The 16,919-nt window shown below is 47.6% G+C and overlaps 2 protein-coding genes and 1 pseudogene across 2 annotated transcripts; 2 read left to right on the top strand and 1 right to left on the bottom strand.

Moving 5' to 3' along the window:
* Positions 1 to 5,165: 5,165 nt before the first annotated feature.
* On the bottom strand, positions 5,166 to 6,107 carry LOC135271444 (olfactory receptor 8K3-like). Its single transcript, XM_064368607.1, has one exon. The coding sequence runs from the start codon at positions 6,105 to 6,107 to the stop codon at positions 5,166 to 5,168; it is 942 nt and encodes a 313-aa protein (XP_064224677.1).
* Positions 6,108 to 9,814: 3,707 nt separating this feature from the next.
* On the top strand, positions 9,815 to 12,309 carry LOC135271453 (neuronal PAS domain-containing protein 4-like). The gene is made up of 4 exons (XM_064368690.1): positions 9,815 to 10,118; positions 10,879 to 11,030; positions 11,210 to 11,312; positions 11,431 to 12,309. Exons 1-4 carry the CDS (start codon positions 9,944 to 9,946, stop codon positions 11,694 to 11,696), a joined length of 696 nt encoding a protein of 231 aa, XP_064224760.1. The 5' UTR covers positions 9,815 to 9,943; the 3' UTR covers positions 11,697 to 12,309.
* A 1,112-nt stretch (positions 12,310 to 13,421) lies between these two features.
* Positions 13,422 to 16,299, top strand: LOC135271448 (putative POM121-like protein 1; annotated as a pseudogene).
* Positions 16,300 to 16,919: the final 620 nt, after the last annotated feature.

Genomic DNA, 16,919 nt, shown 5'->3' with positions numbered 1-16,919 from the left:
TTTTCTCTCTGAAAATCTGTTCATACTATTTGGTTTAGTCATAATTTGGTCTCTCTCAATGGGAGCAGAACTTTTTGGCTTTGTCTAGTCAGTCATTTTGCCCCACTCCTGACTAATCAATACCTGTAGTTACTTTAAGTATAAATGGATTACATTATTGATTCAAGAGGCAAAAATTGTCAGAATGAATTTAATAAAGAAACATCACCCAAAATATATGCTGCCTGAATTCTCATAATTTACATTGTTGGTTTAGTTTTAGAGAATACAAAAAAAAAAAAAAATTGAGAACATAACTTGTCTAAAAAAATTAAAGAAATGAACACATATTTTATCGATATAGAGTTTAATAAGTGTTTATGTGGCAAGAAGTATGAGCTTCTATGGCATAACTAAAGGAAATAATTGAATCAGAATCAAAGGCTGTTGATAAGAACTTGACAATTGAGATATAAAACTTGAAGATGAGTTTGCCTAAAGAAAATGAAAAACCTATTTGTCTGTGTTATACTCAGTTTTTGCTGTGGAGCCCAAATAATGTATTTATATGTACTAGAAATATTTATTAGTGACATTTACCTTTATCATAGCTTCCTAGAACAATATTTCATATTGATCATTAAAATACAAAGTTTTCGCAGCTTCATAAAAAAGCTACAAGAAGGCATTTTTTTTTAACCTCTTTGCTCCCTACACTGTAGATCAAGTGGTTAAGCATGGTAATTACTAAAGAGGAAAACATAGAGGCAATTTTATTATTATCAGAAAAGGGAGTGCATTTGCACTGCAAGCACATAAAGTGTAGAAACCCACAAAACACAATCACCACTATCAGACAAGAAGCACATGTGAAGGTTTTTTACTGATCTCTACAGAATGCATTTGACAAATAGTTAATAGAATCGGCATGTACCAGAAGAAAGAATATCAAATTAAGTACTGAAAATGGTGAGATCATTTCTATTTCTCATGCATGTGAGCATACCACGGCTAACAAAGAAACATCATAACAGTTGAAATAACTTATGACATTAGAACCATAGAAGGTCAATGTAAAAATCTTCATAGTGACCATCAGAGCCTAAAAGGTACTATAAAGGCATGGAATACCCACGAGCACATGACAGAGTTGCTGAGCTATAACTTTTTTTTTTTGAGACAGAGTCTCGCTGTGTCGCCAGGCTGGAGTGCAGTGGCGCGATCTCGGCTCGCTGCAACCTCCGCCTCCCGGGTTCAAGCAATTCTCCTGCCTCAGCCTAACGAGCAGCAGGGACTACAGGTGCATACCACCACGCCCAGCTAAGTTTTGTATTTTTAGTAGAGACGGGGTTTCACCATGTTGGCCAGGATGGGCTCGATCTCTTAACCTCGTGATCCGCCCGCCTCTGCCTCCCAAAGTGCTGGGATTACAGGCATGAGCCATAACATTTTATACAGAAAGCTATGGAGGTCCACATAGTGGTCATAGGCCATGGCTGATGATACGAAAAGTTCAGTGATAATGAACGTAATGAAAGCCACCTGCGTGGTACATGCATAACAGGAAATGACATTTTGAGCCACAGTATCTTGGCATAAATGACCTTAGAATTATCAAGATCAATAAAACTCAGGTACCTGGTTTAAAAAATACTAAGTGTTCTGTAGATCCAAGTTCACGTTGTTCAAAATGATTATGCACTTTTTGCTCACCACTGTGAATGTGTACATGATGAGGAAGACCCCAAAAAGGGGGAGCTGCAGCTCAAGCCACCTCATGATTTCCGTCAGGATGAATTTAGTAAGCACTGTTAGATTCCTTTGGCCCATTTAGTCCAGTTATCTCTTCTAGGAAGAAAGAGAGTGGTTGTTACGTGCTTTCATGTAATGTCATCCAAACAAATTATAACGTTTGTAGACAAAAGGTTTCACAATAGGAAATAAACATTATTTTCAGATCTGATTCTAAAACTAAAAACAAAGAAAAGAAACTTCTACTACCAAAAGAAGGAACCTATATGAAAGACACACATAATTATGATGTAGATTAAACTCTAAATATCAAAAATGTTTGGAACACAACAATTGATAACAAAATTATATAGGTGTTAGTATAGAAATGCTAGACTTTATTTCATCTACACAGTGACATCACATTTTTTTTTTTAGTATGTTTCCATGTTTGCCAAAGAATTCTTGTGGAGCTGTGATATTATTAAAGAGTGAGATAGAGAGCATGAAACTACTGCAGTTTAAATTTTAGTTTCCCTCACTTGCACTTCCTGGTTAGGGATTTAGCAATAAATTCACAAGTCATGTGTCTTTATAAAAGTTCCTAAAGCAAAGATACTTTAACGATAACCAATTAAGCTCACTTTCTTTTCATATTCTGACTTCCACCTTATCACACTTTATCTAAGAAAATATTGCCTTAACATGTCTGCAGGCATTTGTAGGACCCAGTTAACAAGGGATTTAGTTAATGATACTTTGATGTTTAATGGGTATATTACGTGGTTCAAAATCAATATTTATTATTAAATAATGCTATCTCTTTTGGTGTAGGAATGATCACTAAGAACACTCTTACCACCAAATGTGCAGAGATTCGTCTGGAATTTTATTAATTCAATTATATTTATAGATTTTATGATCTTTTTGACCATCAGTTTATGACTAAAATTTTTATTATTTTTTCTTTCTAAATATTTACATATATTTCAACTTAAACGTGGAATTCTTTTAAGAAAAAAGAAAAACTCCCAAACATATATAAGCTTAATGATAACCAACATGTACATCTATTCCTACTAAAATATTTGTTAAGTGTCAATATATAAGGATTTTTAGTATTTAATTTTACATGTTTTCTTTCCTTTATGATAACAATGTAAATACATAGGGTTTACAGGACATTTAACACATCACATATGAATTACTATTTATTTCTAATATTGCCCAATAGAGTACATATCATTACACTGTAATTTTCAAACATTTCCACTGATAAGTACTGGTCATCTCTAATTAATGTGGGACATGAACAAAAGAAATGCAACAGGTTTGATTAAAGTTACTAGAATCTGCTTTAGCCTAATCTCTTTGTCTCTTCTTTTCTACCATTCAGTTTCTCCTCAGTGAAAACATGGAATTCTGCAAGCACGAATTTCAGTTGGTGCAGTAGTTGCTTTTTAAAAAGTTTAGTCAAGTAAAATACGGAATTTAGTTATGATTTAATGGAATGTCAGCTTTAACCCACACAACTGTCGGGTAGAAACTTCTGGAGCCCACCACAAGGTCCAAACCTGTAGGAGTTAGAGCACTCACACCTTGTGGAAGTTCGCAGTAACTGATTAGATTTATGTCAAGATTTTGCTGTTCTGATTCAGGAAATAAGAACAGGGGAGGAGAGCAAGGGCAGAGATTGGAGTGCTGCTGGCAACCTTTCTTCCCAGAGGAAGCTGTCTTTTCTTTCTTCATTAAATTCCACTCTGTCTTTTTGGCTCTTTCCTCTCTTACAAGTAAGAACCATAAGTATAGCATTTTTGAAAACATTCATTTGAACTTAAAAGATGTCAGGATATACCTCAGTGTGTGATGCTCCCCTCCCTGTGTCCATGTGTTCTCATTGTTCAACACCTGCCCATGAGTGAGAACATGTGATGTAGAACCTAACTCACAGAGCTGTTATGATGGCTAAATTAATTGAGACATGAAGAATCCCTAAAATATAGTACTCAGTAAGTGTGAGATATTATTATTACCTGGTAATTTCTATGACCATCCTGAAAATTCATTTTCAGTACAACAACAATACGGTAGTCTTTACAATCACATGACAATGTACTATGCATTGATTCAAGTTTCTTTGACTGCACATGGGATTTTATTTTATGATGGTGAACTAAGGAAATATTGTAGACACTGATACTTTCAGTAGAATCTTAGGAGTACTGAAAAGAGTAAAGGAAATCAAAATACATAAGAAAGTTAATGAAAGCAACCATGTTCAAAAGGCAAGATAATGACATCACTACATACAGATCACACCTGACTTGCATGTTGAAGGTCTGTAGCTGTCCAAGGACATCTGCAACAGCCAGCAGATAAATACAGTATGGTATAGTGTGTTTTATTACTTTTATTTGCTTTGTTCAGGTAGAACAATCAACAGATGGAATCAAACAGTGAAGCCAATGAAAATATAATGCATTCTATGTAGTGCATATTGATAAAAATTATGAATTGTCAACTCAATGAGAAAGAGACTATAAAGTTAATTCATCATAAAATGGTTCTCTTACCCAAAGATGTAAAAACAACTGGAACATAAATTTTGATCACAGATTATTGCTCTTTTTAGATAAAAAGGGGAAAATCCATGAAAAAAGGCAAGAACAACTAGAGGAAATGTATAAACCTGAGAGTTTCTATGGTTGTCTTCCAAACTGTATTATAATTGATATATCTACTCATGTACACAGAATTGGCTGACGGAAACAATATCAGGTGCTAATCAGAATACAGATTATTGAGCTACAAAGTATGTTCAATTAACAGACTTATATGTGGAAATAAAGGCATTGATAAGGAAAAGGGGGATCCTAATGTTTGGAATAGTTATTACTCAAGCACATTTATAAGACATAAAATCATCACATATCATGTAAACGACCAGTATTAAATGCAATGTCAAAATACACAAGCAATAAGTATAAAGGCTAAAACAGATGGAAAATGATTATATACAAAAAATACATTAAAAGAAACATACAGAAACACACACACTGCAAATTTATTACAATACTTAATAAACACACTAGAATCCTTGCCACTCCCTTCTGTAATGACTACTGTTTCCTACTCCTACCCAGCATACTAGCTTTCCTTGTCTTCCATTTTTCCTTGTCTGTAAGCATCTTGCAGATTCTACTGTTATATAAAATGGACTTAGTGTGAATGTAATTAATCGGTCCATCAAGGAAGGCAAAGATTTCTACTGTTGTTGTTTTTTTTTTTTTTTTTTTTTTTTAACTAATCTATGTATAGCAATTAGAAGAGTCTGTCATGTTTTAGACATATGTGAATAAATATTGAATCAGTTATGCTTGCTATGTCTTCTGGAGGTATAAAGAGAAAAAACTGATGCCTATAACCTAATTTATAGGAATCATATTGTGCAAAATTTAAAGAAAAATTTTACATAAGTTTTTCCATGTCCTTTGTAGAGCACATTTTACATCTCTGTTTCTTAAACTATAGATCAAGGGATTCAACATGGGGATAACCAGGGTGTAAAATATGGAAGCCACTTTATCAGTGTCAGAGGATTGACTAGACTTGGGCTGCACGTACATGAAAAGCAAAGTCCCATAGAACACTATGACCACCGTCAGGTGGGCTCCACAGGTGGAAAAAGCCTTGTATCTGCCCTCAGCAGAATTCATCCTGAGAATGGCTACAAGGATGAGCAGGTAAGACACAAGAACTATCAGAAGAGATGAAATCAAATCAAAAGCTGCAAAGATTGAAATTATCAATTCAACTTCATGAGTATTGGAGCAGAGTAAGCGTAACAAAGGGAGGCAGTCACAGTAGAAATGACTAATGACATTGTAGCCACAGAAGGATAAAGTAAAAATCTTTAAGGTGACTAGGAGAGAAATGAATGTGCAGTAGAGATAGGGAATTGCCACCAGCACCTGACATACCCTTTCTGACATGATTACCGTGTATAGCAGAGGGTTACAGATGGCCACATAGCGGTCATAGGACATTGCTGAGAGAATAAAAAGTTCATTACCAATGAACACAAGAAAGAAAGTTAGCTGTGCTGCACAAAAATAATAGGATATTGTATTCTTATCCACAACAAAATTTACTAACATTTTGGGTCCCACAGCTGTTGAATAACCAAGATCAGTGAGTGCCAGGTGCCTGAGAAAAAAGTACATAGGGGTTTCCAGCCTGGAGTCCAACTTGGTGAGGATGATCATGCTCAAATTTCCTATCACTGAGATCACATAGATCATGAGGAACAATGCAAATAATGGTGCCTGCAGCTCAGGAATATCTGTGATTCCCATGAGAATGAATTCATTCACCACTGTTAGACTGTGGTTTTCCATCCAGGTTCATCAGAAAACCTATTCTGGATAGAGACATTAAGATAGTCAATATCTTTTCTTTATTATCTCCTGAGAAATGTTTTAGTATGCAAAGGTAACATAAATAAGTTATATCTAAATTCACAATTTGTGACATTTAAAAACAAATGTATCTCTCACAAATAAAAACATGTTTAAATATAATTCAAGAAAGAGATAAGACAGGTCAGCAATTTTCATTTGGTTTTGATTTTACTCATCCAACGACATTTTGCAATGTCTAGAGACATTTTCTTTTTCACAGTTTGGAGGTGGGCTACTGTTGCATCTAATGGTTAGAAGCCAGTAACCTGCTAAACATTGTACTATAATCGATATTGAGCCCATCCCAATAATCAGCCCCAAATATCAGTAGTGCTAAGGTTAAGAAACTCTGATTACATACATAAGTAGATGATTGATAGATAGAAAGATAGACAGATAGATAGATAGATAGATAGATTATGGATGATCAGATAGATTCATATGAGAAAGAGAGAGAAAGAGATACAGATAGAAATTCATATCTGTATATATATATATTTTAAAGTTAAATACTTTAAAATATATATATATATACTCTTTTATATATATATATATACTCTTTTCCTTCCATTGCCCAAGCATCTCTGAGCAGTAGTGCATAGCTGGCTGGGGATGCTGCACGCTTGCCCAGTAGGTTTGGCTGAGAGACTCTGCTCTCCCATTCCTTCTACACACTCACCCCAAAGCCCCTCTCCCAATTCATTCCCTTGCCCACTTTCCCACAGCCAGCAGGCTCTGATGCCTCCCCCATCTCAGGCTTCTAATTCTTAGCTTGTTCTGCTGCTGCTGCCTGCCACTTGGGGGAGAGAGTGGGGTGACTCAGCCAGGCCAGGATGACTCACACTGCCAGTATTTTTAGCAGCGGCCAGGAGCTCTCTAGTGTGCCAGCCACCCCCCTCCTCCTGCTTGCTATTTCGGAACCGTCACTGGTGATATAAATAGCTCCTCTCCCACGGCCTGAAGCTGCTGCCAAGCTATTTTTGGTTCTGCACAGTTAAAAATAGCTTCATGGAGGTGGGAGGCAAGGGGAGTGGGAGCTGGCCTAGGGAGAGGAGACATCGGGGCATACAGAGCTTCTCAACTTGAATCAGAGTGGGCGAACTAGGATGAGCTCTTCTCTACCCCCTCCCTTGTCCCTTTCTAGATCCTTCTTCCCTTCCAAAGTGCTTCTTTCTATTCCATTCTGGAAAAAGCCAGGGGCTCTTCCCTTGAGCCCAGTTCTCCTCCCTTGCTTACTTCACTCCTACTAGATCCCAGGAATCTTGGCCCCCTGCAACTCCCCCATATTCATCCACATAGAATAAGGGGACAGTCAAAGAGGAGGCTCACTCTGAGGCCTGTGGGAACCCAAGCCCTACCTTGATGTCCCAGGCAAACTGTAGCCTATCTCACTTCCGTGGTGACTCTTTCAGCACCACGGACAGCTTCCAGAGCCCCATTCCTTCCGTGCAGATTCGCTCAGATTTCTGGAGGCCAAGGGACCCCCCCAGTAGACTCCTCTGATTGTGGAGAAGGACACTCAGAATGTCTCCCAGGCAGCTTTAGCATCAGTGGGTGAAGAACACAGGAACAACCCCCCTAGAATATCATACGGAAGGGGACCCAAAGATCAAGGGGTTCTTCAAATAGAAGCTTGAGAGAGGGGTGGATGGGCACATCAGAGGTCAGATCGAAATGAAAGAAGCAACACAGACCCATGTCCAGAAGGAACCATCTCTCTGTCATCCAGGTCAATAGGATTACAGACAGTGGCAGACAGACACGTGGACACCGTTCCCTCCACCTCAGTTGTGACGCTTACCGCAGGATGGCCCCAACCTCTGCCAAATGCATAAGACACCAGGATAGGGTCTCCACAGCTTTGTACCCCTCTTCTAAGACATAGGTCTCCTCGACTGCCTCTCCTCCCACTCTACCTCTCTTGCTACCATCCCTTTCCACGAGGAATGGGGAATTCCCTGGTCTCAAACTGCCCTTTTTGATGTCAAAGTTCATCTCCAGGCTTCCTGTGTGACTGGGACTTCCCAGTCCCACTACCCCAATTTTTAAGTGGCCTGATTTCCAGCCCCTTAAGTGATTCCATGCACACACAGCTACTCCATCAAATGAGATTTCAGATAAGAACATTCGCTAGCCCACTTGCTTCTTGCATTATTGAATCCCCAGGTAAGAACGGCATCTCCTCGCCCCTGTAGAGAGCAATCATCTGTGGTGAAAAGAGAAAGAAGGAGGAGTATCGGATAGGGCAAAGGTGACAGGATATGGAGAAGAAAGAAAGGGGAAGCTTCAGGGGTCGGGGCACTAAGCTGAACCGACCACCAAGTACGCTAGGAGAAAAAGAAACGAAGGTGAGAGGTGGAGAGTTGAAGGTGGAGAGGCAGAGCCAGCAGCCCTAGCGCCACAGATGTGGAGAAGGGTAGAGGGAGCCTGGCGAAGTTACAGGGTCCCTGGTAGCTGCAGGGGTCACGGAGGGTCCGGCGAGGCCCCCTCGCTTCTCGGCTGCTCCCCCATCTTGCCCGCCTAGGCAGAGCGGGGAGCCCTGCAGAGCTGTGCGGAGGCAGTCATGCCCCGCCCGCCGCCGCCGCAGCCGCGGCAGCCGCCGGAGGATTCCTGTCCTAATATGGAGCTGGGATTCCCCCGGCCCCGCCCCCGCCCCCGGCCCGCGGGGAGACCGAGGCTGGCAGCAGGGCGGGGGGAAGCGCTCGCTTGGGGGCCGGTAACGGGGTGGAGGAGGGGGGAAGGGATGCCTAAGTGCAGATCCGGGTCCTCGCTGCCCCCCGCGTCCCTGCCTCAGTTTCCCCCTTCAGCAGCTAAGGTTAATTAGCTGACAGGGAAACCAAGAATCACTGCAGCCTAGAGCTTGTGTTGGTTTCTATTCCTGGCTGTGAGAAGACAGGATCAACGCCAAATTCAGCTGGTCCCTGTCCCACTGGACCCCCTTTCCACCCATCCTAGGGACTTAGACCCCCATGAACACCCCCTTATAAACCGCCAAGGCCCGGTTTGGGAAGAGGGGGAGGGGATTTGATTTGTTTTTTGAAAACGGCCAAGGGAATCCCAGGTTGAGTAGTCCCCAGAGAGGAACCCCAGCTGTGACCTGTCCCACGAAGGCCAAGGAAAGTCCTCCTTCACTGCATGTGAACGTGACCTTGTCTGGCAAGTAACGAGGGAGATTTGTAGACAGCCCTGTTCCTACCCATTCCCTCAAATCCTCAGAAAAATTAGTGTCAGTGCCGGCCCCTCTCTGCCCTCTGCAGACTCCTGCCAGGGGCTTCAGGCCGCCCTAACCCTGGCCCTGTCGCTTCCCTCAACTGAACGCGTTCGGACGCCTGGGTCCCCACACCCCATTCAAGCTTTCCTAACGCAGTGCCTGCCTCTCCGCTCAGCTCCCGCCAGGCTCGGCCCCCTCTGCAGCCTCCTGCTCCCCCCTCGCTCGCCCCCCTCCCGCTCTCATTCTACGTCATGGGATGACGTCGGAAGCCGGGCGGGAGGAGGAGCCCCCCTCCCCAGTCAGCGGCTCCCGCTACAGCTCGCTTAGCCCAGCCTCCCGCTCTCCCGCCCCCCAGCTCTAAAACGAGCCCCCCACGCCTGGCAGGAGCTATATAAGGCGGCGTGAGGCAGGCGAGGGGGGCAGCGCAGCCGAGCGGAGCCCAGGAGAACAGAGAGCGAGCCTGAGCGAGAGACGGGGAAGCACGGAGGAGGAAGCCGCCGGTGCGTCGGGACGGGAGCGAAGGTGCTCGGGCGCCCGAGCTGGAGCTCCGCAGCCGCCGGTCATGTACCGCTCCACCAAGGGCGCCTCCAAGGCGCGCCGGGACCAGATCAACGCCGAGATCCGGAACCTCAAGGAGCTGCTGCCGCTGGCCGAAGCGGACAAGGTCCGGCTGTCCTACCTGCACATCATGAGCCTCGCCTGCATCTACACTCGCAAGGGCGTCTTCTTTGCTGGAGGTGAGCATGCTGGGACTACCGGAGATCCGAGCTGCCGGGAGCCGGAGACCCTGGAGCTGGGGAACCCGCTGGGGCTGCTGCATGTCTAGGGCAGCGTGCTGGCGAGCTGGGGAGATTCGGGACTGTCTATTTTTCCTCCTGAGCTCCCTCCAAACCTCATCTTAGTTCTGAATGAGAGTTAGAGAGCCTGGACGGTATCTCTAACACCAGGGACCTTAGAGGAGAGGAGAGGAGAAGAGCCAGGACAGAGCGGCCTCGGTGCCCGACAGTGCAAAGGCGCTCGGGGAGCTGGGGAGGGAAGTCCGGGAAGTTGCAGGGATGGAGCGGCCTGAATCTAGGGAAGCGTAGCCCTGTCCGCGGTGCTGAAAGGGATTTCCTGTCGCCTTCGGGGGGTGCTGCCCGTGGTGCTGACGACCGCTTCGGCCGAGCAGGGAGCTGTCCACGGTTCTGAACCCACAGTCCGCTTTGGAGCTCTGTCCGCGGTTCTGAGATTCAGAGCCTCTTGGGAGCTCTGACCACGGTTCAGAAATTCAGAGCCGAGGAGGCGCCGATCCGGTTTAGAAGTCTAGGGCTTGCGGGCTATGGAGATACAGCAACAGGTTCCCTGGCCAAGAACTGCGGGCAGCGGGTCAACAGGTGTTTGCAGAGGCAGGTCCATGAGAAATTCCTCTGGATTCTTTGAAACTCAGGCCATGCCTTCCTCACTTCTGCTTTGCCTCCCAGTCTTACTCCTGACTCACCATGTCTTCTCGCCCTGCAGGCACTCCTCTGACGGGCCCCACGGGGCTTCTCTCAGCTCAAGAACTTGAGGATATCGTAGCAGCACTACCCGGCTTTCTGCTTGTGTTCACAGCTGAGGGGAAGTTGCTCTACCTGTCTGAGAGTGTGAGCGAGTATCTGGGCCACTCCATGGTGAGTGCTGAGAGTCATTTCAGCTGAGGCTGGGCGTGAAGGGGGCACCATAAGCCTTACACTCCTGAGGAACTGGGAATTACAATGGAGAGAGAGGTTATACCCTGCAAGATACCATAGATCAAAGATTGGCTCCCTCTGTTCTCACTAATGGTCATCTCTTCTTTTCCTTTCTCCAGGTGGACCTGGTTGCCCAGGGTGACAGCATCTACGACATCATTGACCCAGCTGACCACCTCACCGTGCGCCAGCAACTCACCCTGCCCTCTGCCCTGGACACTGGTAAGGACTCCCTTCTTCCCTCCTCGGTCCAATTTCCTACTTGCTTCCCTTCTCCCCTGCATCCACTGTCTCGCTCAGCCACTCACCCTCTTATCGGTTTTTCTCTTCACCCATCTAGATCGCCTCTTCCGCTGCCGTTTCAACACCTCCAAGTCCCTCAGCCGCCAGAGTGCAGGCAACAAACTGGTGCTTATTCGAGGCCGATTCCATGCTCACCCACCTGGGGCCTACTGGGCAGGAAACCCCGTGTTCACAGCTTTCTGTGCCCCACTGGAGCCGAGACCCCACCCTGGCCCTGGCCCTGGCCCTGCCTCACTCTTCCTGGCCATGTTCCAGAGCCGTCATGCTAAAGACCTGGCCCTACTGGACATCTCTGAGAGGTAAGCTTGGAGTGTTCAGATTCCAAGAGAAAGGCAGGCCGGAGATGAGGGAACCCTAGATTCTGGAGTCAGGGGCAGGGAGGATGGGGTTTAGGGGGGCAGAGAAAGGAAAGATATGCTAAATGCTACTGCAAGTTTTCTAGAAGTGTAAAACTATTGGGAAGTAAACTACTTTTTAATTAAAAATGACAAGATTAATATGTCACTAAAGCAGAGACAGCAGCATCAAATTTCATTATAGAGGCCAAATCCAACCCAAATCTAGCTCAGTGGACTCTGTAAAACCAAGTGCCCTGGTAAGAGTAGAAACGTTATGTCAGTATTACAGGTGTTACATATGTATGACAGACATCACATCAGTAATATATGTGTTGTATCAGTCTTATTATCTGTTTGTATTACAAATGCTATATTACTATTATGAGCATTACATTAGTATTACAGGTGTTAGATAAGTATTACAGTTGTTCCATCAGTATTACAGTTTTTACATTTGTATTGTAGATGATATATTGGTATTACGAGTATTACAGTTGAATTACAGGTGTCAAGACAGCATTACAGATGTTACAACAGTGTTACCAATGTTTTATTAAAATTGTGTATTGTATTTTGTATTGTGAGTGTCACAGTTCTATTATGGGTGTTAGATAAGTAGTATGATTGTTATATTTGTATTGTGAATGGTACATTAGTGTTATGAGTGGTTATTTTTGCATTTATGAGTGTTACAGTTCTATTAGGAATGTTAGATCACTCTCACAGGTGTTACATTTGTATTATGCATGTTAAAACTGTATATGGATGACCGAATAGGAACAGCTCCAGAGCCCAGTTTCCAGTGAGAGAGATGCAGAAGGGGAGTTATCTCCACATTTCCAACTGAGGTACCAGGTTCTTTTCAATGGGACTGCCTTAGGAGGGCAAAACAAGGCAGGGCAGGTTGCTGCCCCACCCAGGAAGTGCAACTGACTGGAGAATCAGGGACTTTAACTTCTTGGCGCCCTGGTTCAGATACTGTGCTTCTTCCATGGCCGTTGCAAACCACAGTCCAGGACAATGCCACTGAGCCAAAAAGCACCCCAAGTTACTAACACAGATCTTAGCGACAGCTATGGCTGGCCAGGTGCCACGAGTTGTTGGCGCAAAACTGGGCAGAGGCTTTGACTAATGGCAAGAGTGCCAGCAGAATGGAACTACCCACCTCCCAGATAGAGGGAGAGCTAAAAGCAGGGAGACAGGTGATATAGCTTGGCAGGCCCCAGCCCCATAAAGACCAGTATATTGAAGCCCTTTTGCTTGAGAGTTTCATGGCCAGCACATCAGTTCAGGCTTGACCTGGGACAATCAAGCTCAGTAGGGGAAAGGACATCCACCATTGCAAAGAGGGTTCTAATCTCACCTGTGTCTGTGTAAATTAAAGCCAGAGGAAGCCTACGCAGCAGCCAAGCCAAGTCTGAGGCAGCCCAGCAGCACCTCCGCAGGCAGACAAGGGACAGACTGGCTCCTCAAGAGGCTCCCTGCCCCGTGTATAACCAAAAACAAACAAACAATAACAAAAAAATAAAACAAAACATTGTTGGCCTTGGCCCCAAGTGTCCCCAGGTGCTGATGGAGCTCCTGGGGTGTGTGAGCCCTGCCGCCAGGGCCCGGCTGGGGGTGCGCCAAGGAGCTGTCCGTGGTTCTGAAACGATGCCGGCTGAGGCGCGGGCTGTGACAGAGCGAATGAATGAGCGCTGTCCGTAGTGCTGAAGAGGTTCCTGGGCCCCGGCAGTGGCGGCAGCGGTGCCTAGGAGGCCCGCAGCCGGAAGACCAACCAGGGTCCTTTGTGCTCGCCTCTCTCTCCAGTACCTATTTCGCGCGCCCGGCCCGGACCCCCATTTTCCTGCCCTTGCCAGCAAGTGCCTTGTGCGCGTGTCTTGCCACGCCAATCCGTTAAGATTCCGAGCCCTTTATGCTCGCCTCTCCCTCCAGTACCTAGTGCGCGCACCGCTCCCTACCCCGCCCCCGATCCCGCAGTTGCCAGTAGGTGCCTTGTGCCCTTACCTTGCCGCGCCGATCCGTTAAGATCCCAGGTCGTTAGTGCGCGCGCCTCTCCCTACAGTACCTCATGCGCGCGCCGCCCCTTCCGTTGCCATCAGGTGCCTTGCGCGCGAACCTTGCCGGCCAAACCGTTAAGGTCTGGCGTCCGTTGTGCGCGCGCCGCCCCTTCCGTTGCCATCAGGTGCCTTGCGCGCGAACCTTGCCGGCCAAACCGTTAAGGTCTGGCGTCCGTTGTGCGCGCGCCTCTCCTTCCAGTACCTATCAGGCGCCCTCTCTATCCCCGCGCCCTGCGTTTCCTGGCAACAGGGGAATGCTCCCTTAGCCTTTGGCCGAGTTGGCAGCAGACAAGAGGACGCTCAGAGCCCAGCTCTCGAGAGTTCAAGGGTCTGAAAATACCCCACTGCTCCCAGGAGCGGTTACCTGGACACTCTGTGCCCCTTATCCCTGTCCCGGTCCCTTCCCGGGGCCGAGGACCCGCCAGTAGGACTCAGTTGCCTTGAGCCTGCTGCCCGCATCCCTCAGTTCACTTTCCTTGTGGGACCTCTCCGTTGCTCCTGCCCCTGGACGGAGTGGCAAGCCATCCTGCAAGTACCCAGACACACGGAATCAGCCTGGTGTCGAAAGAACTCCAAGGTTTTCGGTATCCTACAAGCCCTGTGTTCCGTTCCGGCGATCCTGCCTTCAATCTGAGGCACAGGTACCACAGCAAGCCAGTGCTGTGTGCTCGCAATAGCAGAATGTCCTGCAGCTCAGCGAGTGCACTGAGCATGAGGACTCTTAGTGAGGCACTGGAGCAGGTAGTCACCGTTTTGGGGCCCACAACACCCAGCTGTGCCCCACATTCCTATCCAGAGAACCTGATCATGTCGAGGGCCCTCAAGGTAAGTGGGGCAGGGATGCCTGAGCAGGGCAAGGACCCCAGAGCCCAAGAGAAGCCTGATGATCAGAAAGGGGGCCCTGAGGGCACCAGGGATGCACGGTCTGCATTTAGGCCGCTGCGGGACAATGGAGGCCTCTCTCCCTTCGTGCCCAGGCCTGGGCCCCTGCAGAGAGACCTCCATACCCAGAGGTCAGAAATCCCATCTGACAAGAAATCCCAGCCCTCTGGGATAAGCTGCTGCCCCAAACGAAATGCCATCTCCAGCTCCTACAGCTCCACGGGAGGCTTCCCGTGGCTAAAGAGGAGGAAGGGGCCAGCCTCATCCCACTGCCAGCTGCCCCTCACTTCTTCAAAGATAGTGAGTGAGGTCAGCCCTCCGGCTGTCTCTCGGGGTCAGACCCAGTGTGAAAAGGCGGCAGATTCAGCACCTGGGGAGAAACTGGCCCCCAGGAGTGGCTCCCAGACATCTCAGGCCTCTAGGCCTCCTAGACGAAAGTTCCCTCTGCTGCCACGCAGGCAAGGGGAGCCTCTGATGCTGTCACCTCCCTTACAGCTGGGGTTCCGGGTCACTGCTGAAGACCTGGACCTGGAGAAAAAGGTGGCGCTCCTGTGCATTGACAGTGCACTGCGGGGTGAGGCCAAGAGCGTCCGGGACTGCAGAGCCTCACTGCTTTCCCACGCTTTGTCCTCACCTGCAACAGGGACGTCTTCTTTGCCTTCTGTCCCTAAAGCACCCAGCAGGGATGCACAGCGGGAGAGATGCAAGTCCCAAGGCCGCCGGGACCCCGTGGCCCTCCTACCATCTGCTGCAGGGTCCCCCTCTAGACCTCCTGTGTCTGGGAGGAAGCGCAGGTCAGCAGACCCCTTGGTCTCCTCAGACCCCCTTCCTGCCACCTCTGCACACTCCCGGGACTCAGCCCAGGTCACCTCGCTGATTCCTGCCCGCTTCCCAGCTGCAAGCAGCACCTTGAAGCGGGCTCGTCCATCTTCAGATCTAGCTGCTTCAGCTGCAGCCCAGGGCCCCAGCACAGCCTCAGGTAAGGACACCACCACCCTGGCCGGACAGAGGGTCAGTGGTCCCAGCCCAGGACTGAAACTTCCCATTACCGCTGCAGCCACCACCCAGCCCAAACCTGTGGTCCTTCATGGGCAGCAGCAGGGAACCCGCGGCTTGAAGCGGGCTCGTTCATCTTCAGATCTAGCTGCTTCAGCTGCAGCCCAGGCCTCATCTTCTGCTCCAAGACAGCCAGCCCAGGGCCCCAGCACAGCCTCAGGAAAGGGCACCACCACCCTGGCCGGACAGAGGGTCAGTGGTCCCAGCCCAGGACTGAAACTTCCCATTACCACTGCAGCCACCACCCAGCCCAAACCTGTGGTCCTTCATGGGCAGCAGCAGGGAACCCGCGGCTTGAAGCGGGCTCGTTCATCTTCAGATCTAGCTGCTTCAGCTGCAGCCCAGGCCTCATCTTCTGCTCCAAGACAGCCAGCCCAGGGCCCCACAGTACACTCAGCTGCAGGGGTTTCCTTACCCACCACTTCCACCTCGAGCCCCCCCGCCAAAAGAAAGTCGGCCCGGGCTGCAGGCCCGGCTGGGACCCTAGCTGGCCCAACTTCTACCTCTCCCCGTGATGCACATGCTCCCTTCTCACGCTGTGGCTCGGCCAAAGCTAGGCGGCTCCGCTAAACACTTGGAAGCAGGACCCTGGCCCCCTCGAGGTTGGTGGTTTCTGTAACATAAATGGGGCTGCAGCAGCAAAGTGGCAAAGAGAAAGGCCCTGAGAACCACAAGGCAATGCAACGTGAGGGGGCCTGAAAATGAGGCCCCCCACCAAAGGCAGAGCACCCCCATGGTGACTGGGGGACCCAGCACCAGGAGCAACTCTGTTGGGTGGCATGCTTTTTTTTTTTTTAAGAGATGGAGTTTTACTCTTGTTGCCCAGGCTGGAGTGCAATGGTGCAATCTCAGCTCACTGCAACCTCCGCCTCCCAGATTCAAGCAATTCTCCTGCCTCAGCCTTCCAAGTAGCTGGGATTACAGGCATGTGCCATGACGCCCGGCTAATTTTGTATTTTTAGTAGAGATGGGATTTCCCCATGTTGATCAGGCTGGTCTCGAACTCCTGACCTGAGGTGATCTGCCTGCCTCGGCCTCCCAAAGTGCTGGAATTACAGATGTGAGCCACCATGCCCGGCCCTTGCTTTGCTTTTAGTGACTTAAAAATAACATTGATTGAACACTTTGCATACACCAGTCATTGTCCTAAGCTCTTCACATGTATCCACTCTTTTAATCATCACAGCCTT

This window comes from Aotus nancymaae, unplaced genomic scaffold (assembly GCF_030222135.1).
Source record: "Aotus nancymaae isolate 86718 unplaced genomic scaffold, 86718_ANA_hifiasm-v0.15.2.pri h1tg000079l, whole genome shotgun sequence".
Taxonomy (NCBI): domain Eukaryota; kingdom Metazoa; phylum Chordata; class Mammalia; order Primates; family Aotidae; genus Aotus; species Aotus nancymaae.
Note: the sequence above shows the minus strand (reverse complement) of the source record. Positions and strands in the feature narration are given on the sequence as shown.

What these genes read in the sequence shown, in the direction of transcription:
- LOC135271444 (XM_064368607.1), bottom strand. Translation starts at nt 6,107, where the DNA reads ATGGAAAACCACAGTCTAACAGTGGTGAATGAATTCATTCTCATGGGA.
- LOC135271453 (XM_064368690.1), top strand. Translation starts at nt 9,944, where the DNA reads ATGTACCGCTCCACCAAGGGCGCCTCCAAGGCGCGCCGGGACCAGATC. An exon ending in GGGCGTCTTCTTTGCTGGAG is followed by an intron (nt 10,119 to 10,878) that starts GTGAGCATGCTG and finishes CTCGCCCTGCAG; the next exon opens with GCACTCCTCTGACGGGCCCC. An exon ending in GCCCTCTGCCCTGGACACTG is followed by an intron (nt 11,313 to 11,430) that starts GTAAGGACTCCC and finishes TCACCCATCTAG; the next exon opens with ATCGCCTCTTCCGCTGCCGT.